We start from the raw sequence: 23,593 nt of genomic DNA, 5'->3' as shown, positions 1-23,593 counted from the left end.
ATTTCTAATAGCCAAAGATTCTTCCCTCATAAGGTCTTCCTGTGAGAACAGATAATTTAGAAGGGTAATTGGTTATACTACCACTATATAATAGGACAACATTTGATAAGGAGGCGAACCATACTATAAAAAGTAATAGTAAAAACCTTCAAAAGTGTGAACCTGCAACATAACCTTAAGGTAGTATGCCCCTCGAAAGTGAAAGACTCAAACTTTTGCTCAAACTTTCCTTAAGAAATCTTTCAACCATTCTCTTTCAAAATCGAGAATAAAATCGGGGGTCACCGTGCAAATTTTGCTACAAGAGAAACAAATAACATAAGATTTACGGATAGTTAAAATTAAAAATGGCCGCCATCCCATGTGTCAACTCTCTATGGAGAAAAATAAATTTTCGAATTTCGAAAAACTATATAAGACGATGAAAAGTTTTCTAACACTGAGAGCGAACCCCCACAAGTGGTATATCAGAATACTTGTACAACAGTTTGAGAGTCCGAATATCTGTCCCCGAGGCGCATTCTTCCTTAACAGAGAAGATTTTTATTCATGGTGTGCCCTTGCAAAATAAAATGAAGATGGAGACTTTGCAGACTGTAAACTAGCAACAAGTTTTGAACTCTGCTTGTCTACGCTCTCTCAATCTTTGTGCACATGTCCACCAGCTCAACCAAACTCTCGTACCAGCCACACGTTTATTCAATGACGGTGAAAGTTGGTGGTAAGTGCGAATTTATTTGCTTTACGTACTGAAAACTACCTAGTAATTGGCCGATCTTGGTCGGTCTAGTCGATTTCGGTCAAGTTAGACTTTGGTCGAAGTGTCGCGCTCCACCCCATTCTATCCCGCCCTCTATGGATGAAATGTAATCTATAGGTTGAAAATACCCCACAACAATCATTCTTCTTAAAATTATCCGAGACGAGACGAAAAAGTCTTTTAAAAGTTGTGTTTATTTTTATCCAATAATTTGACAGCTTTACCAAAGAGCAATGAGATTTTCACCTCTAATAAACCATGTCTGATCAAACTTACTCTCCGAATGTTGATTTGGGATTTGCATATTTGTTTTGAAAATACGCATTTATACATTATAGATCTTATGTGTTTGACACACTTCTAGCTATTTAGATCGAGGGATCGCAGTCCAAATTTCCGGTAAAACCCTGCTTGTAATTTTGCGCATTACGTTGAATTACTTGTTAGAGTTGGTGACTGAATATATCGTTACTAGGGCAAAAACTGTAAAGTGACAGTTGTCATATGGTACAAAAACTTGTATTTTAAACAGAAGCTAATTTCAAGCATGTCTCTACACTTCCACGCATCAGTTCCAAATCAGACAACCGAATGCAGAATCGCGCGTCCACCATCGAAAGTATACTGTAAGAGCCGTTGTACGAGGGCGCTCTCACCATCGACTCTTCTTTTACGAAGCATGGTTCGGAGAGCCCTCGCTCTTTGGGACTATAACTTTCCAGTGCACTTCGACAGTTACCTACGCACTTCAAAAGGACTTCCAGGGCTACACTTTGAAAGAAATGTCGCTGTCAAAATCACAATGGCTTGCAAGTATGACCTACAACCATTTTGATATTTTGTGGTATCACTTTATAGCAAATGTTTTTATTATAGATTAATGACTCGGACTGCTCACGATGTTCAAGCAATCTTTTCAAGTTCGCGCCTTTTCGCGAACGCTCTGTTGCAACCTTTTTATTATCAGCTCATTAGAGCTAAGAAATGCTCTGTGTTTTTGGAACTGGCTGTTCAATCTGGTATCATATTGAATATACACATTAAGCACCATTTTTATACAATTGGAATAGATTATGGGTCTGAATCTGGGTCAAATGCTTGCTGCCTTTCATCGCATCATGTTTTGTTATTCTTTGCGAATCGGGTTCCCATTGAAAAAATCTGCCTTTTCAAATACTAAATATCTTTCACGTCGAAAGTTGTTTTAATTTTATCAAGCTCAGATCGAAAATCTTTTTGCAACACTTTTCTGCTCGTGAACCACAATGACGGTACTATTCGTTGACGATAATTTTACCTCATTCTAAGTATTCGTATTCCGCCATGAAGAAACCACCATGTCGTCATGTTTATGATTCAGGGCACGTGCCTTTAATTCGGATTTTAAAAAAGTCTGACTCTGACAAATACAGTTCCCAAAGCAAGATAAATGTCACCACGACTGAAATATAAAGTGTATCAATCGTATTTGATAGAATGTGAATTAATGTTAGTGGTACGTATACTTCGTTTATAGACTGCAAATGAATGCTTTTGCTTGGATTGCTGATTAGCTGCATGCATGGTATACCCTTTTCGAATGTTTTCATGCTTTTGAAACTACCGAGGTGCTTGCAGAACAAAAAGGGAGAGGTTTAAGGAAACCTATGTGCCAAATTAAAGAGAAACCGTCGTCGGAACTGCGCCTGTGCGAGTTTCTTGTTTACAAACAATGTATTTCGTGCACGATATCTAGATGCACCTCATCATTATAGCTGCAACATTTAAATTATACGATGTAGGTTATGGCAAACATGTTTTCACTTTCATCAACCGGCGTACCTTGAATACAGTGTTTACACCGGTAGTATGGATCCCATAGGATCTTTGAGCGAAGTTCCGACGACTGTATCCCTTTAATCTGTTGCAAATGATACTTGATTTGTGAAAATTAAAGGGGCCAGTAGCTGTAACTTTTGATGGCTTTTAATTTCCCCCACTATTTTCGTTTCTAATGTCAACTACAGTTTCTTGTTCTACTCCCAAAGGCAAGTTGTGATACACAGTATTGAGCTTGTCAACGCACCCTGTAAATAGGTCAGCTGCTTTGTTATTGTTGACAAGTGAATTTTGGTCCGGACTAGAACTCAAATGTAAACAACAATGCATTTGACACTTCTATACGTTAAATAGCTAGGGATTCTACTTCCTCTGGGGAGTGGAACAAGAACCTGCAATCGGCATAATGACAAAAATGATAAAAAGTAAATCACCATGAAGTTACTGGAACTGGATTTGTAAGGAAATAATTCGACAAGTTGAAGTCTTGTTATATCAGCTACTAAGGTTACTCGGTCATTGCGAATTCGATTAAATACATATTGAAGATAAGCGAGGCCTGTTGGCCATGTTTATTTAAGGTAGTAGGGGCCTCGAAAATGAAAGACTACAAAGTTTGTTTAAACTTGCCGCAAGGAAACTTCAAATCATTCCCTTTCAAATTAAGAATAAAAAAATCTGGGGTCACCGCGCATAATTTGGCACTACAGAAACAAATTATCCAATATTACCGACATCTGAAATTCAAAATGGCCGCCTATAAGGAAAAATATAAAAAATATAATCATTCACGAAAATAAGCGGGTCGGTTAAAACTTTATTTACTCCAAGAGCTGCAAAATGAGCCCTAACAATATAAATGGTAAACCAAACATCACGCATTATTAAAGTTTTATAGTCGGAATTGTGTCCCCGAGGCGCATCCAACCTCAAAGAACGTCAGTAGGGTTACATAGTTCCGCATCACGCTTTCACTTTGCACCAAGCAAAAGTCATGGATTGGTGACTATAATTAAAGTTGACTTCATTTCTTCAATGAATGTTCCGAGAGGGCAACCTGATTCAGATTTACAGATAAAGTGACTACGGGTTGACGAAATCAGAACAGAATGACCATGGAAAGGGTGCGTTGTAAAGCGGAGTGGGTTTAGAAACGAGGCAAATTCCAATTCGTGAGCAGCGCTGCCAGCGATAGAAATGGGACAGGGGACTTTACTAACACTGATGTCGTTGTGCCAACTCGAGGCGCAATTCATCCCCCAGCATTTCCGAGTGGTATCTCTAGATACAACGGCTCCTCTGCAGCCATCTTCGGTACATTGGAAGGCCACATTGCAACGCATCTCAAACATAAATATAAAATAAAACAAACAATTTTGTATATTGTGGGTCATTTTCCCGTCGATGATTATAAATATAGTCATCAAAAATGTTAAATATCTGATTCTTTCATCCGCTGTTTCAATATATAAGTTTAAGGATGGCGATTTGGAAGCAATGTGAGCCAAATTCCGTGAAATTTTGGTAAAGACAATGTGTCCATTGCCAGCTTACTTTCAATTTGGTCTATAACCTATAACGCAGAGGTAGATAATTTGTGATTTGACAATCTCAGCGGTTCCGGCATATTAATACTGTGAGTTTGGTACACTTTGAGATAACATGGTATCCTGTACAGGTTCTGAGTCGTTGTGTTTACATTGAAAGTCACTGAAATGATGGGGACAAGCCGACCACTTCCGATCACTTCCGATTACTTACTCGATACTGTTAGCCATCATGCATGGTTGTGTACAACACACTTTCCACGAATGTTAATATATAGTGTATACCTTCCCTTGGATCGGAGGTTCAGACGTCAACTGAGTGTGACAGTTGACAAGGATTAGTCTGCGACGATAAATATCGTATAACCCTTTCCAAAACGTGTGTACAGATGGCCCTCTAAACGAGTAAAAGATGATAATTTTCTAACCATTAACCCACACTTGATGTTCACAAGAGTTTTCACAAGAGCTGACCGTTTAAACGACCATCCGTCAGTCTAGGCAGATTTTAAAAATTTATCTTAATCAACATTTTGATATCCATCCATCTGGTTAAGTGTTCATACTCCCCTGAGTTATGTACAGAGCCAATCAGCTCTTTAACTTGGCAAGGACTAGACAAGTTAGTCCACCATAGTCTATTAGGGACGCGGCGCTGCGTCCACGGCTCCCTACGTCACATCCTGAATCGTCCACAGGGCTGTTGGAGTTGGGGACAACTCGGTACCTTTGCTACACTGCCGACTCGTGAAACTGGAAGTCAGACTCACAGTCGTTGCCGTCCGTCTCATACGAGTGCAAGAGTAAATTCCTCGCCAAGGAAGAATTGGAATTCGTTTCATCCCCATAGGATTTTCTGTGGCGATTTTTGATAACTCCGTTGTTTTTCCTGTGGAAAAAAAAACTAAGTGTAAGATTCTGAAGGAGATTGCGTTGCAATTATGAAACAATTTATGGACATGTCCACAGTTTTCCTCGTCAAAGTGTTTTTGCGTGGATGTCGTAAAAGAATCGGTTTGCTTGTAACAAGCACAGTACATGTACAAGGTTGTCTACTTTGCATCTTTGCGAACAAGTCACATATTTAAAGGAAACAGGCAATGTGTTGATAATTTAAAAAAAATAAAGAGAAATGCAAAACTATGGTGAAAAGAAACTCGCTTTATTTAAGAGTGTAACCGTTGAACACCTTAGGCCTCACTTCGATGTTCATCTTGCCCTTCAGCAGCACAGAAACAAAATTTTTGAAAAAATCTCGTGCACCAAGGGCTTGTGACGCCGCTTTTGACTTTAATGTGCATACGTGCGTGCGCGCACACACAGGTAAAGTATGTATGTATGTATGTATGTATGTATGTATGTATGTATGTATGTATGTATGTATGTATGTATGTATGTATGTATGTATGTATGTATGTATGTATGTATGTATGTATGTATGTATGTATGTATGTATGTATGTGCATGCATGCATGCATGCATGCATGCATGCATGTATGTATGTATGTACGTACGTACGTACGTATGTATGTATGCATGCACACATTGTTTTCTCCTGTCTAGAAAGGTATATCGATAACGAGCCATTGACTCGACACGGATGCGGATCCAGAAAAGTCTATATTGTCACCTTTGACCTTATGGCCCAGTATTCAGTCCATACTTTTCACAGCAGGATATAAGCTTAAACTTCAAAACCCCTGAACATTTCAACCAAGTTAACATCGAAGAATTCAGATATACTTGATTGTGGCAGCGAATGTTTTAAAGAATATCAAAATCTACCCGGCCGTTTACCTCTGTCGCAGATGATTTTCCATATCTCGAATCATCGTCTCTGTGTCGTGTAGTTTCTCTCTCAAGTCTGCGCAATTTTTGTTTTTGCACCTCCTTTGCTGGAGTTTTCGTCTCTCCTCTTCGTCGTGGACTCTGAGTAGACTTGTTGTTTGCTGTTGATAAGAAATAAAAGAATTTTTCTTTTTGAAGCGAGGAATCTTTCGCTTGTCCACGAGAAACAAAGAAACGAAATAAGTAATAATGCGAAAACATAACTGCGTTACAAAGAGAAGACACGTAGCACTTTAGACTGCCATGAAGTTGAGAAGTAGAAATCTTGGTACCAAAGTCGGCCATATTGAGTCTCTCCTAATATACTTATACTTGTTTGAATATGTAAATGGGTTCGGTGTCAAAGGTCGTTGCCCCAGAAGCATGTGTGTTGGTATTCAATGTTGTAAGGCTTTTGTCAGTATTTTTGTTTATTTCAGACAAGCGACTGTTACTGGAAATAAGACCAAATCATAAAGACGCGTTCGAAACTGCAAGGTTGATGGATATGCAAGACTATTGTGTTTCAACGGAAATTTTGTACAAATGTTGTTCGTTATGTGGACGGATTTACGCTAAATGCATCTCGGGGATATATGTTCGGACTCTCAAAGTTTTGCCAACACTCTTCTGGACTACCGCTTCGGTGCTCATTTTAAAGCTCTTGGATTAGGATCGTCTCAGTTTTTTGAAAATCTAAAATTGTATTTATCCCCATATACAGGGATGGCGGCCATTTTAATTTCAAATATCGGTAAATGTAAGGTAATTTATTTCACTAGTTCTAAACTTTGAACCATGATGACCCTTGAATTTTATTCTCGATTTGGTGAGATAGGTTGAAAGATTCATTTAGGAAAGTTTGTGCAAAAGTTTCAGTCTTTCACTTTCGAGGCGCATACTACCTTGAAATGAATGTCGTATTATAAGCTGGAGGACCAATAAAAATCAACGCAACCCTGCGGTGGCACTTTGTTAAAACCGCGAAAACTGTCAGAAGTGAAAACCACTTAAACGTCTTCACGATAAAAGCTTCCGGAAAGCGTCTTTCCCTGAACGCGCAAACTGTCTCTTTCGAACCAATCTGTCAAATTGTCAAATCAAACTGCCCGTGGACATGCGTTCTTACCTCGCTAATCAACGTCAGAAAACCCATTTTCCTGGTCCTTTTCGTGCAGCATCTCGGAAGGCGTCTGTTGCAGAGACACTCGCAGGTAAAGATGAGTACACTGATGACCACAGTGGCAATCAGGAGGTAAAATGCTCCCGCGAAGTTTTCTACGTTCAGACGACTGCTCTCTTTGCGGTTATTCTTTTTGTTACAGACGCCCTCTATCCACTTGTGACGCAGTTTGTCAAGGACTCCTGTTCGTGAAAATCGAAAAAGAAAAACCCGAATAATTCCCGAGGAAGGTGGAATCTTATCATTGCAATCGACTGATCATCAGTTTCTCGTCCTACTCTTATTTACATGTCGTCGATAGGGACCGGCTAACATTGTTTTCTCGGAAGGAAAATCTTTAGAATTGATCTAACTGTAAAGACACGTAACTTAAGTTATTGAAGTAGCAGAGTTCAACGTTTTTAACTTTTTCTCATATTTTCTCTAGAGAAAGTAGATAAAAACCTCTCGTATAGATTTCATAAATTACTTTCATAGGAATAACAGGAATTTCTAAGGAATAAGGTGTTGAGGTGCAAATTTTTAATCATTGAAGCACATTGTCTCGGTTTTACGAAAATGGCCACCATTTTCGATGTTACGTTAAGTGAAGAACAACATATTCCCGACTTTCATATTAAACGCAAATAGGAGAAGGTAATGTCCTCCACAGGTCTAAAAATCAGTTAAAACACTGTAGGCCAACAATGCTTGTTCGAAATAAAATGTTTCCAACGAGCATCGCAAAGGGGATTTTCCCTTTTCGGATTTATCTTCGTTCGCTTTGGTTTCAAGACCACACTAAACTGTTGACGCAAAGAAGATTAGACAGAGCATCTTCTTCATCATTGTCTGAGACGTTGAATTGCACGTCTAAATATCAAGAAACGCGGTTGCCAAAACACAACGTCTTCATTAACATGTATCAATGACAGAGAATAAAGGTTCAAACTATAATGGCAAGTCGTCTCAAGGAGACGGATTTTACATAATCATTTTCCTCACCTAAGTCGTCGTATAACAAAAGCTGTCTGTCGAATTCGGCTTTCCAGGGCGATCCCCTTGTGAATGCGATGGCGAAGCCAGTCGTCCCGTAGACTTTGCCGACCATGATCAGGTTGCATTTGGGGTCCTTGTCCTGCATATTTTCCAGTACTGCCGAATCATAGACAAATGCGTCTATTTCCCTGAAAGGAAATAATGACACAAAGACACGGGTGATTGTTATTGTTTACGCCATTGTTACTCAGTCAAAACCGATTATTAATAAAGGAATTAGGTAATTGGTAAGGTATTAAGTAAATCTTTATTGAAACTAACTCTTCCAAGTCTCAAAACAGAGTCAAAACAAAATTCGCGTACGATTAAGAGATACTTATATTTTAAAGGGTTATTACCACAAAAGGGCCTCATTTTTATTGATTCATGAAGATGAAACATTTTTCTCGAGTATGCAAAGAAGGATGTAAGCTTAGTAGTTCATTATCAATACACATTTTCCGAGTTTTCGATGGACGAATTGCAGCTGCATAGAAGAAGTATCGATTTAGATTAGAAGTCTAGGAAAGTTTAAGCAATACAAAAGAACAGTTCTATGGGTAAAGCCCCTGTCTGAACAGCTTTGTGCAACTCTTATTGAAACAATAGTGCTTTTGGCACATTGCCGTTGAGGTCGCTCTTGTCTGTCGAAGACATCGACTATAAGTTATGCACACCGCGTCGTTAGAATTTATTTAAATAGGTCAAATTTACCATCGTTTACACAGCGACTGTTTTACAAATTAAGTCTACATCGGCGTCTATCAGGGAAATGCATAATTTTGCGAGCTTTAGACTCATCTCTTGCATATCACATGGGATAAATAGCTCAGAGCAGTTCCAAAAAACAATTCTAAGCTTAACCCTAGTAAATGGGTGTTATCGTGACCACTCCTCTCTGAAATAATCTCATGTAATGATCTCATCACTTCGAATTCCTGCAGAATGAGAGAGAGACAGAGACAGACAGAGACAGACAGACAGACAGACAGACAGATAGACAGATGTGGTGGCGAAGAGAAATAAGACATGTATGACTTCAACGTCATTTTACGAAAACGAGAGACGCGATCTAATCCGATGTCGTCTTTCCAGCTATCGCCCTGCGGATGACCAGACCTGTTATACAAGTTTGGTGTTTGGTACAAAACGCTACAATGCTGTTAAGCCTCAATTTACAATCGATACTTCGTTCAATTGCCATGTGGTGTTAACAGCCTATTTCCCCGAGATTGCTCGTTTAAATGAGTTTGCCAACATGTTCAGATCACATTCTCATACTTAATGCACTTTCGTTGTACCGTACGCCGTTATCGACATCACCGCCAGTACCATGGCTATATCTTTCTTTCCCTATGTTGACAGCGTCCTCATGGGGATCGGCATCTCTGGGAAAAGTACAACTTACACGAAGATTACAGAGATTAGACCTAGCTTACACTTAGAAGAAGAATCAATAACCGGCCAGCTAATGGATCAAGCGTCTCTGAGATAGGGAAACCAATCTGTTTTGCATACCAATATCGCGCAGGATAAGCCAGACTCTGGTACAACAGGACAGTTCTGGCAATGGAAGTCTTTTCTGTATCTTCTCAAATCACGCTCGGAATTCAACACTGTACAGGACAACATAATCCATAGATATCTTAATGTTCTCTTGTGATAATTTAACTGTTTCTTTTTAGAAACTAAGTCTTCAGGCACGCCCTCACATTGTTTCGAAGTTTTCTTTGTCTTTTGCAACTGTTTCATATATATATATATATATATATATATATATATATATATATATATTATATATATATATATTGATGATGATGATAATGATGATGATTTTAATTTTTGTTGTGTTTTTGTTTCAGACTTAAATACGCCAATAACAAAGTAAGTAGTTATGGCAGCTCTAAAATGTTGTATACACTGTGTATAATGTATGTATACATATTATGCAAACTGTAATTAAATGATGGATCGCATACCCAGTTTTGAGAGCTTTTGCTGCATGCTCAGACGATGGTTGTACAAATGTCTTCATGTAGTCAAACATTTCTGGATTTGTCCTCATGATAAGCTGTTCAACACTTGTCTGAGCGACGGTCCCGAACTTGAACGGCGGTTCCACCGAGTGCGGATCTTGTATCTGTCGAATTTGGCAAATAAAAATACAATGACTTCACGAGGACAGTTCACCAAATTCAATGGTTTTCCTGGTAGTTGTCTCACAAAGGGAGGGGTATATGGTTTGGTAGGGTAGAGGATGCTAGCTTAATAGAGGTAGCGCTTTGTTGGGGTGCTTTGTTTAGAAGAAGTCACACAGAGAGTATGAAATGTTACAATCAGCCGGGGAGGGGGTTATGGTGCTCGCGAATGACTGGAATGATTGTCGCCGATTGAACTGGTCACTTGTGCACAAGAGACAAAAGAAAACTGAAATACAGTTCGACAGATAGACGACAGACCGAGCTAGCGACGGACAAGCCTGAACAACCTATTAAACCACTTTAGTGCGATAAAGTTTCCCTTTTAGTCAAATCTCATTCACTACAATATTGCTTTGACAGCTTTTTAGTGAAGTATAAGCCGGCGGTGTTAGACAACAGATACAGAACGATGAGGACAATCACAGCTCAGTAATTTCTGTTTCAAACTAGTAAATTAACATTACTTCTTCACAGATGGAGCGTATGCGAAGTACATTAGGGCGAGTTTGCTTCCGGGCTGAGAAGCTCAAGCTATATAGTATCGTATGAAAACTTTTTATCTTTGCAATTAGCGTGCGAAGCACGGGAAACAGAAGGCACTTTTCCGAAGGTATCTCTGACATTTTCTCGCTTCCTTTCAAAGTAAGCGGATACTGACTGCCGCCATGTTTCTGATCCTTGGTTAGAACACGAGATATTTCAATATCTGTACACAAACCTGTCATAACTCATTTCGTCAAAAAAACCTATACAAAGCAAAGTGAAAACCCCATTAATGTTGATGTATTTTTGTCCTGCCAGCAAAATACATTTTCTTGCTCTACCCCGAAATCATGTCAAAACCTATACATACAATGTATGTTTGTAATGTCAAACGTTAATGTCGACACCAGGCTTTTGGCTGCTACAAGAAATCATTACTCAACAATAACGTTGCAATATTGCAGAAATGGCAGTTCTTTGGTTTTGCTAGGCCAATAGAATATTTTGTATATTATCATTCCGAAGTTGAAAGAATTTGAAAATGGTACCTATCATATCGGACAAAAATGATAAAAATAATATTAAAAGTTACCACAATTATACTTGCAAAGTTTAAGGAGATTCGTGGCAACCAATCAGCGATTAGATACAAAGATATTTTTACCTTATCGTCTGTTATGCCCGATATCTTTTCGTGTGTTTCCTCGTGGATCATGTGAGCGGCTAAGTTACCGGTGTACATTGCCACGAAGACCAAGGCAAAGCAGGCCCACATGTTAGTCATAAATTTACCGGTGTAGCTCCGAGGGACTTTGGATGGAACGGAGTTGTTGAACAGAATCCCCCAAGTCATCCAGACAGCCCTGCCCAACGTGAATTTCGATCCTAGATAAACGAGAAAGCGAGGGCGTAAGATAAAGAGCGTTCTGATGGTACATTTGCCTCCTATGGTTCTGGCAATTGACAAAAAGTATTATATTTCAGGACTGCAGTGAAATTAAAAACTTTACTTCGATTGGTTTGCCTAAGTTTGTTTTGTACAGAAATTCTATCAGATCAGGTTGCTGACAGCTGCAGACAGATAAGATAGACAAGAAACATTTGAGGGCGTAAGTCATTACTTGAACAACAGTAAAATGTGAATCCAGTACAGGTACGGAGTCGTTGCTAGCAACCCTCTTATTTTTTTACAAAAGTTGATTGGTGAAATTTCTCGAAAGGTGTTTTCTTACACGCTATTTATGCAAATGAGTTTCTGTACCGTTCGATCCAATCATCCACTATAAAAAGCGCTACCTTGTATGACAATAACTGATACAGTAACAGGGAATAGCTGGAACGCGCCTCGAATTTGAAAGACAAGTTTGCTCAAACTTTCCACAAGGAAACTTATAATTGTTCCCTTCCGATATAAGGGACAAAACTCAATGGATTCTACAGAACGAAGTTCCAATATCTGCTGACACTTGAAATTCAAAATGGCCGCTATCCCTGTGTAAACTCTATGGAGAAAATTAATATTTTCAATCATCAGAAACATAGGTAGGTGTAAACCATAGTTACTCCATGAGCTTCAAAATGAGCACCAACAAATGGTAGATAAAATGTTTGAGAGTCTGCATATCTGTCCTTGAGTGGCATTCTATCTCAAGGTCAAAATGTTTCAACAATGTCACGAGTAGAAACCGTTAATGGCATTCGGATACAGTAATCTTTTGATGACAAATAAATATGGACATGTGCCCCATTGACGAACAGTTACTGCGCCCTTTAACGTCTTGTTTATTTTTTACAGTGGTATTGAGGGTTTTCAGCTTTATGCAGATAGTTGGATGGCTCGATTGTGTCATATCTTAGACCGTATTCACCGTGCATGTTTACTTGATCGTAATTAACGTTAGGGGCGATGTTCATCTCACCTACAATTCCAGCATATCCCTCAATTTTGCGGTTGTGGCCGTACGGGCTGCAAAACTCGAAGAAAAACACAGACACTGCAGCTAAGTTCAGTGTAACCACGAGGACAATAACCCAGATGGCTATGTCGAAGGGTGCTGAAAAAAATAAGACACAAAATTCCTGAAAAGCACGAAGTTTATGTGATTACACTCTAAATATTACAACACACAGGCAGCTACAGTTCCACATTGTAACATAATTTTGTAAAAGCTGACATGAACAAATTATGAAACTTGAATAACACATTAGGAAATGCACATGTAACATACAGATTTCAATATTTCTTATGATTCGGTCAAGTAACAATGGGCCTAGCAAAGAAACTGACATCATTTACGTTGAACAGATACTGTCGTATTGTCGACGTGTCCTATTTAAAAATGTGTTAATTCTTAATATTTAATGGATTAGAAAGACGTCTTCATAAAATATGCAACTGAAAAGTTGCTATGATTACTGCGTTTTGAAAATCAAGAATCTCAATGTCGATAAACCCGCTTTCGAGTGAAGAGTTTGTAGTATTCACATTACGCTCCTTCCGACACAATTAAAACAGATATCCAAGAAAAAAAGGTCATCTTCTGAATTTAGGACAAAAGGTTTTGCCTCAGGAAGTTGGAAAATTGACATAAAATGAGACTAGCAACATGAATAACATTCCACCATACATTCCGATTCCTCCGTAATTATATTAGTTTTGATGAATACCATTCATCTATTTTTCTAACATCGTGCTGTGAAAATTACCCGAAGCTGTATTTCTTTACTGGAAAAGCACCACACTTCTGGTTTCATTGCCATTTGTTCAAAATTTCCCTTATTCCCTCCGGATGCATTTTTACATACATTTCAAACATCAAAGGCGCAGGAATCCATTCTCAGCCCATCCATTTGATTAAACGATAAAATACTGTCCAAAAGCATAATATTTGCGACCATTATGAAATGAAAAGCCGGAATAGTAGAATCTAAAAATATAGTGCTGCTGAATTTACTTTTTCCCTTAAGCTATGTATGTTAGTAAGGGATAGGCCAATGTGATTTTTGGGTGGTCTTAATATGATCAATAAGTTCAATACGTTATTATTTTTCCTGCTCTCGTCTTCCGTTTATTTGTTCTATAAAAGACACAATTTTGTAAATGTCCGATTCTTTTTTTCTGCGGTCCACTGTGCTTAAATCTTCGCCAAGTATACTCTCGCCCTTTCAGGTCAGCCAACCCTAAAGCATCTAAGGGCCAATTACTAAAATACGGTCATATCTGCGCGAGTATGGATCTTAAGGGATGAGAACCATAGCATGCGAGTCGGCGATTCTTACCGAGAAAAGCGTGGGGCAAGACAACCCCTGACGACTTGGGCACCAGAACAGCTACTCCGACCTCCATGAAAGGGACTGAAAAATCCACCACCTTAAACCTGTCGCTGGACATCTTGACGGCGGCGACAGCGGCGTCGGCCTTGCCCTCCATGAGGTCCCTTATGATGCCGTTCCAAGTGCCGTTGTCGTGCTGCACGCCGTAGAGGTCGTCATCAACCAGGTAGATGTCGTAAGTGAAGCTCATATCACGGCTTAGCATCTGCAGGAGTTCTATACAGTATCCCGAACAACACATCGTGTATATATGTCTGTCAATAACAAATTTTGCAAGGAAAAGGAAAACAATATTGTTAAAGTGTAGACAAAATTGACAAAGTTTAAAAGAAAAAAAAGTCGCCAATGCGATTTTACCACATCATTCAAAACCGAACCTTTTAAAATGAACGGAGAAATACGGAAACGTACCGGAGTCATAATTGTTGAACGCAACTTTTATACCTTACGTATGTTATCGTTGCACAAATGGTCTTAAATAGCATCCGCTCCTTTTATACTTTTTCAATAATATGTGCATCAGTTCCTTTGCTTCCCAGTACAACTTTTTAAAAGAAATGTTGAATGCCCGAGAATGTAATTTGTTGACAGAACATACCCATCACAGAACATGCCCATCAGTGCAATATCGTGCTATGTAAATGTTCAAAGCCAGTGAGAAGTCGTGATTCTGTGTGTCAGTCTGGACGCACAGATATGCGTGCATTGTCAAACAGCAACATACGATACTAGGTCGTTACTCATAACGACAGAACCTGTCAAAACATCAAAATTGCGGCATACTACGGCCACAACTATCGATTATCTTATGTCGTTGATTTGGCAATGGAGTGCTCGAAGAAAAAAATGGTGATCCGCCACTTGACTTTCCGATCATTACACAATATTGTTTGAATACTATCAGATGGCGTAATACACCGACTTCTGCAGCGTGATGGGTGGCAGCGATGCAAGAAACGATGTGCATTACGTTCCTTAATGCACCAAGGGTTAGCTTTCATCTAATAGCCACCTCTGCAACATGACGGAAATGTGGCCCGAGGAAAATAAAACGATACCATCGGGACTAGATTCCCTCCCAAGATTACCGAGGATTCGTCAGAACGAAAACAGCAACTGAGTCCGCCTTTTTTCTCCTTTCTGTGTTCTTATCAAGATTTGGTCCCCAGAAACAAAATCCGATATCTATGGATAAACATCTATTTCAAATCTCATATTTCAAAAGAAGGTAAACCGTCGGGAACAGGGTCCCTCGATAGTAACAGTAAGTGCCCAGCAACAATGAGACAAAAAAGGGTATTTCGCTACTTCGTAAGGTTCTCAGTCATTTTATCCTGAGAAAAGAATTTTCTGACCAAGACTTGGACACAAAGTTGGCACCATCTCAGACTAAATAACTCCAAATTTATGAAGAATGAGGTGTGTAAATATGTATAGATTGTGGCGCAATTTAGGCGTGAAAACATTTTCATGATGATGGCAAAGAAAATGTTTTTATGAGTACACCAGAAGTTTTTAGTTTCTGACTTGGCTGCATCGACTCCATTTACCAAGCTGTATTCATTGGATGTCAGAAGCACAAACATTGGAAGCCAGTTCCCTTAATTGACGCGTTCCGCGATGATAAAAGTGTTTATTGGCTTCAAAAATCCACGTTAATCTGTCTAGCTTTTTCTATGTCTCAGTACGCGTTTTGCATAATTATTACTCCGCTGACCCCCGGCCGAAGCGCTTCATCAAAAGTTGATTCGCGAGCACAAAACAGCGATCACCAATACACCATTCAAAAATAAACACGTTCCCAAAGAAACTATAAGCATTGGATATTGTTACCGGTTAGGAATATCTTTCTCATTATCAGATCCGTTTGGGGACGGTCACAGCGCTAGACAGACTCGTCCACTTATGCCCAGACAAGATGATTGGTCATCGCGCTTTTGTTGCAGACTCGAGTGAAACAAAACAGTATTTCTGTCACGTGACTTCTTATGTAATTGGCGCGTACGGTGTCTTGAATTCTCATCTAAGTCATTCAATCAACAGTCTGAGAATAAATTTGCTAGGGGGAAATATGCGAGTTTGTTCAATACATGTTATTTGTATGATTAGTATTTTATTTGTGTGAATTCATTATATATATATATATATATATATATATATATATATATATATATATATATATATATATATATATATATATATATATATATATATATCTCGAAGTGTACAGATTTCCCCGTTTGAAATTACAGTGCCCGATGCTAAAGCAGAGCGTTATAAACAGATACCATTACTTTGCATTTGAAGTAATTTTGTGATATATATATATATATATATATATATATATATATATATATATATATATATATATATATATATATATATATAGATAGATAGATAGATAGATAGATAGATAGATAGATAGATAGATAGATAGATAGATAGTAAGTAGAAAACAGGACTTGGGCGTTACTGAGAGTCTGATGATCGCTGACACTCTGGTTATTTCGTCTAGACTTAGATGTATCCCTTGCGTACGACGTTGTACTCTATAGCTAGAGCTTCTTCAAGTACATCGTCAAAGTCTTCTACACAAACTATGTACTTTTAAAGGTTTCAGAAACATTCATCTAACTTCTGTGTACGCTGAATCGAACAAATTTCACTGTTATCTTGCAATTTATAAGCATACTGAGATATGTACATTTCATCACTCTCTTTAGATGTACCTGAAGAAGCTCTAGCTATAGAGCGAAACGTCGTACGCAAGAAATACATCTAAGTCTAGACGAAATGACTAGAGTTTCAGCGTGCTTCCTTTCAACTTTTTTTTCCATTTATTAATCGGTCTTCACAATCCACTGGGGATCTCCTGTACTAAAACTCCAACATAACCAACTGTGAATGAATGTGAATGTGAATGTAAGTGTGGAGCATCGGACAACAAGGCAGAATAATACATCATAATGGGAGGAACAATCATCACAATAGTATAAAGGATAAAAAGAACAGCACGACATTCTGCAAGAAGGATATACAACTTGAAAGACAAGCGGTTCATCAGTTGTTTACGAGAGGATGTCTATTTTGGGTATTTTAGGTTTAGATTTAAAATCAATATAGTCAGATTTTCCTGGCTTCCCAGCGGTGTTGATCGGATACTACCAACGCCTTACCTAGAGCAAGCACAGAATTTTTAGTGATATCAATAATTTCTTGAGATGAATTTGGCAAATCGTGAAAGGTGAAAGGATGTCTTGCGAGACTTTTACAAAACTGTCTAAAATCTTTTCTTAATCACTTCCCGCAATTCTAAGAGCATAGTACCACAGAAAATGTATTTTATATATGTGTATGTTTACACACACACACACACCACACACACACACACACACAACACACACATATATATATATTATATATATATATATATATATATATATATATTAATACACACACATACACACATATAAATATATACATGAAAAACGTTGAAAAGAAACACGCTGACACTCTGAACATATTACAAATTACTTCAAGTACATGTATAAAGTAAATATCTGTTAATGAAACTTTTGTGACAGATATTATTACTTTGTACTTGAAGTAATACGTTATATATTATATATATATATATATATATATATATATATATATATATATATATATATATATATATATATATATATATATATATATATATGTCGGATGAATAAAATTGCACACGTCTACTGATCTGCTTGTATATTTTCTGTTTATTCTGTGGGTAATTTTGATACAACGTTTCGTCCTAAAAGTAGGACTTCTTCAGGTTGAAGATGTCTACAAGGGAGAATACAGACAAATACAGAACAGTGTAAGGATAGTGTTGATCCTAATTAAATGCTAACGGACTTTATAGGCTGAGTAAATTAGAAAGTTACAAAGGATATAGAATATGACAATTCTTACCGTTTATGTGTGGCGCAGTTGGAAGTGGCAATTCAAAATTGGCGGTAATGGTTATTTATAGTGCCTGTCCGAGGACGCTGTGAGCAATTGTTATGTATTGTGTATTGTATTGTATATATTGTCTGTATTCTCCCTTGTAGACATCTTCAACCTGATGAAGTCCTACTTTTAGGACGAAACGTTGTATCAAAATTACCAACAGAATAAACAGAAAATATACAAGCAGATCAGTAGACGTGTGCAATTTTATTCATCCGCTATTACCAAACCACGCTACGAACAACACTGGGAGCTATCTGTACATCTCAAGTATATATATATATATATATATATATATATATATATATATATATATATATATATATATATATATATATATATATATATATATATATATATATATACAATCTGGTAAACCAATCCATAAATGTATGTGATCAGGTTTCAAATATGTACGCTATGTAGAGCTTGCAGCGGCTGTGCATAAGCTTAAACAATCTTACTCAGCTCTTATTTTCTGTTATCTCCTGACTGTCTCCGAAGCAAAGACGATGCCTGTGCGTAAAAATGTTATCTCTTGGAGAAGTGTTTCTTTATTAAGGTTATTTATAAGAGGGGTTTACTTTTGCCAATGAAGATTGATATTATCGCAAAAATTTAGGCGCTCGATATCGGGTATTTGGACAAATAGGCTGCAAATAATGTAAACTGTGTCATATAACTTGGTGCTTGGAGTTGTAACCTCCATAAAAGTAATAATCTCCATAAAGTAATATTAACCACAATTGTTAAAAATTCAACCAAAAACATAAAAAACCCAGTCAACCATTAATGTAACAACCCAGAATCACAAATGCCATAAACAAATTAATCATAAATGTAATAAAACTCAACTATTAATGTAATAAACTTGAACTTGTATGTTTGAGATTATTATTCATTTATCGATGCCCTGAATAGAAAATAAACTTTAATAACACTAGTGTAATGTTATGCCATGCTTTCCTGAAACTAGGTTTCTTTTCCGAAACACAGAATAGAATGCATTGAGAACACTATCAGGAAGGGCAAGATACCAATCAAACCGTTAGAGAAAGGGAACGGAAAAGCAGTCCAAGACACTAATGACATAAGAAGGAAGCATCAACCGGTGATACCACACAAAGTTTATAACAGAAACAAACAATAGAGAAATATACAACCTTATAACAGAAACTTATGACACAAACAAGTCGAAAACATTATCTATATTTCAATCTAGTAAACACAATACGAACACTACCTTGAACACAGTAGAACGAAATTAGCATCCCCAGTGAAGGAACAAACTTCAAGTGGGACACCATAGTTATAGATAGACAATCTATCAATTATTCCACGCAATTTATCCACTGAAGATGAATTTGAGGCGACTGATGAAGAAAGTATGGCAAATTTTCGAAAACACGCGTTAAGGATCGTTCTGTAATACAGTCACTTCAATCTAGAATAGAGACTGCACTGACACGTAGATTGCAGCTGTGTCTCGGCGTGCCAATCGGTTCTATACACAAAAAGCGAAACGTGAAAATATACTTTCAAAATACTTGTACACAAAACACACTAAACGCAAACAATTAATATATGAATAATAGATTTATTACATTTATGGTTGACAAGTATTACATTTATGGGTGACTTGTTTATTAAATTTATGATTACCATTTATTACAATTATGGTTGGTGTTTTTAACACTTTTATGGTTGATTTTTGTTACGTTTATAGGCGATATTACATTTATGGACCCATTTTATTACAATTATGGTTGATGTTGCATTTATGGAAATTATTACATTTATGGAGGTTACACGGGCAAACATATTACTTAGGATTGCTTTTTGCTGACGCTAGAAATGATTTTTTTGCAAAGCATCTGTATTATGTTTGTCCCGAGTTGATTCAGCTTGGAAATATAGCCCGTCGCTGCAAAGCGAATGTTCGAGTCAAGGGTCATTTCACCGTGTTTGGCTTGACTTTTGCCGCAGCTTATTTCTGAGTTACGGCGATAGTTTAAAATGACCACTGCACTTCTGGGTTTTTTTTTGTCAACGAATGAAAGCCTCCAGCCCATGAGTCAGGCCAAATCTCAGATGGAATGTGCACCTCAGCATATTGCGAATTTTAAAATTCTTTCCAAAAGTATTCAACAGTCGGCCTTCGCACATCACAGGGATGGGCGTATGGGAGACAAAACGATCTTCTACTGTCACATCCGAGCATGCCACTAACAATATCGCCTGACATTTTGAAACGCAGCGGTGGCGTAGTCGTATGAATACTTTGACAATGCCCCCCTCTGACTATTGCCGATTTTGTGACAATTACACACTGCAAATGCCACAATTAGTGGCTAGTGAATGTTTTTACAACGTTCGTGGCGTTTGTCCGTTGCGTCTAAAAACGGCCTGTAACCGTCATTTAAATGTCTGATTGACAGGCATAATTGGTCGATCGCAAAGTGGGGAAAAACAGCAAAGGTACTTTGCAGACTCAATAGACACTGTAAAAAAGGAATTACGCGGTGTTGTCCGCAGGGTATAATTTCTAGAAATCTTTTAAAAGTATTTTGGGTTCGAGCCGACATCATGAGGGCCTGGTTTGTTCACAGTATGATACGACCTACAGTGATGCGTCAACATACAATGTAGAAATGACTACGGCTCGAAAAGGTGTCGCAAGACACTGTCCCTCCACGTGCACCAGACATTGCGATATATTGACTGTTGAAAGTTAGGTATTATGAACTTAACTAACCTTACAGAAAGTGATATATAATGCCATAAATTTGACTTTCGTTGCGATAAAAATGCAAACATTCTCAAGACAATGAGTTGCGGTGGCAAAAGTGCAAAGTAAACGACTGTTCGTGGCTATCTGTAGTGTATTAATATCAAGAAAGCATCAGTATGTAAGGTACTGTCGATGTCATGAAAATGGCCAATAAAAATTAGTATCGTGGAAAACAGTGTCGTATCATATGATCACGTGACATCATGAAGTACAGGCGCACGTATCAGTTACTGTGTGTGCAGTTTTGTATCCTTCCTGGCCACAATGTATTGAAAATTACTTTCTAAAATATCTATTTAACCATTAGAACAAACGAAGTATTCCTAAAGTTTAATATTGAACTTTAATCACGAAAAATAAATAAATAAATAAATAAATAAGTAAATAAATAAATCACGAAAAATAAATAAATAAATAAATAAATAAGTAAATAAATAATTTAACGAACGAAAAACAAACAAACAAGCACACTGAACATCAAACAATCAATACATAAATAAATCAATAAAGAGATTAGTAAATAAGGAAATGAATAAACCGAAGGTTTTTCTTGTACTTAGAATTACGAATCTCTGTACTGTGATTAACATAACAAATTATGGTCTGAATCTAATGTCGTTTGATCAAGAATGTTTTTGATGAAATATGGCATCTAATAGTATGATATGAAACTGCTTGTACTAGCCATGTTTTTTTTCAGACAAGGTGCAATTAATATCAGTAATAGCATGGAGTAGCCATAAAAATACGACAAGGCGAGAGATAAGAGAAAAGAAACGTCTGGCGGTATCAATTGTTGCCTTGATTGAAAATACGGTGAGCAGATCGTTGCATTGCCCATCAACCAATCAGCTTTCGCGCTCTTCAACGCGATGCATGCCAATCTGTTCGTCAGAATTAAATTCACATTCTGCTGCGCGTGACTCGGCATGTGCGTGCAACACAAATGGATTATTTTTCGCGTTAAATGTATTTTTTTAGCTCACACAAATGTTTTATTCTTTCCTGGTTACGCTTTCAATAACGTGGCGTGTCTAGGAATATCTCGTATAACAGACGTTTTCGAAAACTGATTAATACTCAGCTCTCCGCATTTTGTCATTCTCTAAGCAAACATTCACCATGGGAACGACTCTCTATTGAGCAACTAGGGTTTGAACATCTTTCCTCGATTTATCGAATATATGAAGACAATATATTAAAAAGTGAAAACATACTACGCGCCATTGGGCAGGCATGTCTGATGAGACGTTTACCGAATACTTGTCTCCCGACACATGGAACAGTCACTATTTCGAATAAAAAGGCCCGGTTTTTGAATCACAAATGGAAGACAGTCTTTTCAATTTACGATCAATTAATTATTAATACATGTACACGTGATGAATGTAAAACAATTGTCCGGACATGACAGGAAATTAAACAACACGTAAAGATCAATAAAGAATCAACGAAACGAGATCACTGCAGAGATGCCCAAGGCTAATTAGGTCACGAACAACAATAGTGACGGCAAAAGCAAAACTTCACTACATTAGATGATATACAACTGAACAAAAAGGGCCTAGTCGCGTAACAGTTTCCGTTTGAAAGTGAAAAACTGTCCAAAAACTGTTTTCACACTGACAAAAAAAAATGATACGAAAATCAAATCACGTCCTTTAGAGAAACATAACAGACAATGACTGCCTAGGAATGATAAAAATAACTGACAAATGACTCCCAGGAGAATCTGTCGCTCGATTTATCTCGCGTTTTTATCTCTCGCGCGTGTGCCTTGTTTTCTTCGGCTCTGACACGCTCCAAGGCGAGGATCCCCTCGTTATCCGATAAATCACTAGCTGATTACGATAAGCTGCGCGTGTTTACCCGAGCGATGAGAGCTGGTCAGAAGGACGTTAGACTTACGCCGCCAAATAGATTCGCCATTACCACTGCCTGGCGAAGACCCGAAAGTTCCGTGTTTCGAATTTAAAAACACTATTGTATATGCCATGTATTTTCCAAATCATGATAGCCTACTAAAGCATTAAACTAAATCAAAGCGCCACATGATGTTTTTGACAGTATAGGATATGTAATATGTATGTATGTATGTATGTATGTATGTATGTATGTATATGTATGCATTATTTCCGTATGTCTCTCCTTATATCTACCAATCTATCTAGCGGTTCAGACATTTTCTGTATGACCGGCTGACCTATTTATTCAATCGCCAGTCTGTCTGTCTAATTCTAACTTCTTAATCCGTTCACCTATCAATAAATCAATAAACAGAGCAATCTCAGACTAGGGATTAAGGGACATGCTGACTGGATGAGACGAATGGTTTACTTCAGCTAACAAGCTCTACAAAGGCTTATTATAAATAGATATTCCTTCGCTAATAGAGCTGAGTCTTTGTAACGATGATCGTAACAAGGTTTGATGGCCATGTTCTGAAGCAGTGAGCTGGGAAGTTCATCATTTATTTGCATCTCAGGCTTTCAGTATTAGACGCCGCGACATCATGAAAGTTGTCGTCTGTTGTAAATGAATGATGGCCATGTTTATTGTGTCCTTGGGACAAACTCCTAAAAGTTTAAAAAGCCGTCGCAATCGATCATCCGGCCTTGTTCTGTCCTAGTTTTTGAATAGTAA

The 23,593-nt window shown here is 37.8% G+C and overlaps 1 protein-coding gene across 1 annotated transcript in view; it reads right to left on the bottom strand.

Moving 5' to 3' along the window:
* Positions 1 to 7,039: 7,039 nt before the first annotated feature.
* Positions 7,040 to 23,593, bottom strand: part of LOC139152245 (glutamate receptor ionotropic, NMDA 2A-like) — an 81,424-nt gene continuing 64,870 nt past the window's right edge. Inside the window, exons 4-9 of the mRNA XM_070725387.1 lie at positions 14,116 to 14,423; positions 12,756 to 12,890; positions 11,501 to 11,721; positions 10,132 to 10,292; positions 8,120 to 8,301; positions 7,040 to 7,317 (exon numbers count right to left, since the gene is read on the bottom strand). Of these exons, the coding sequence (XP_070581488.1) occupies positions 7,040 to 7,317; positions 8,120 to 8,301; positions 10,132 to 10,292; positions 11,501 to 11,721; positions 12,756 to 12,890; positions 14,116 to 14,423 (1,285 nt within the window). The remainder of the gene's footprint in view (positions 7,318 to 8,119; positions 8,302 to 10,131; positions 10,293 to 11,500; positions 11,722 to 12,755; positions 12,891 to 14,115; positions 14,424 to 23,593) is intronic.

This window comes from Ptychodera flava, chromosome 15 (genome assembly GCF_041260155.1).
Source record: "Ptychodera flava strain L36383 chromosome 15, AS_Pfla_20210202, whole genome shotgun sequence".
In the NCBI taxonomy this organism is placed as follows: domain Eukaryota; kingdom Metazoa; phylum Hemichordata; class Enteropneusta; family Ptychoderidae; genus Ptychodera; species Ptychodera flava.
Note: the sequence above shows the minus strand (reverse complement) of the source record. Positions and strands in the feature narration are given on the sequence as shown.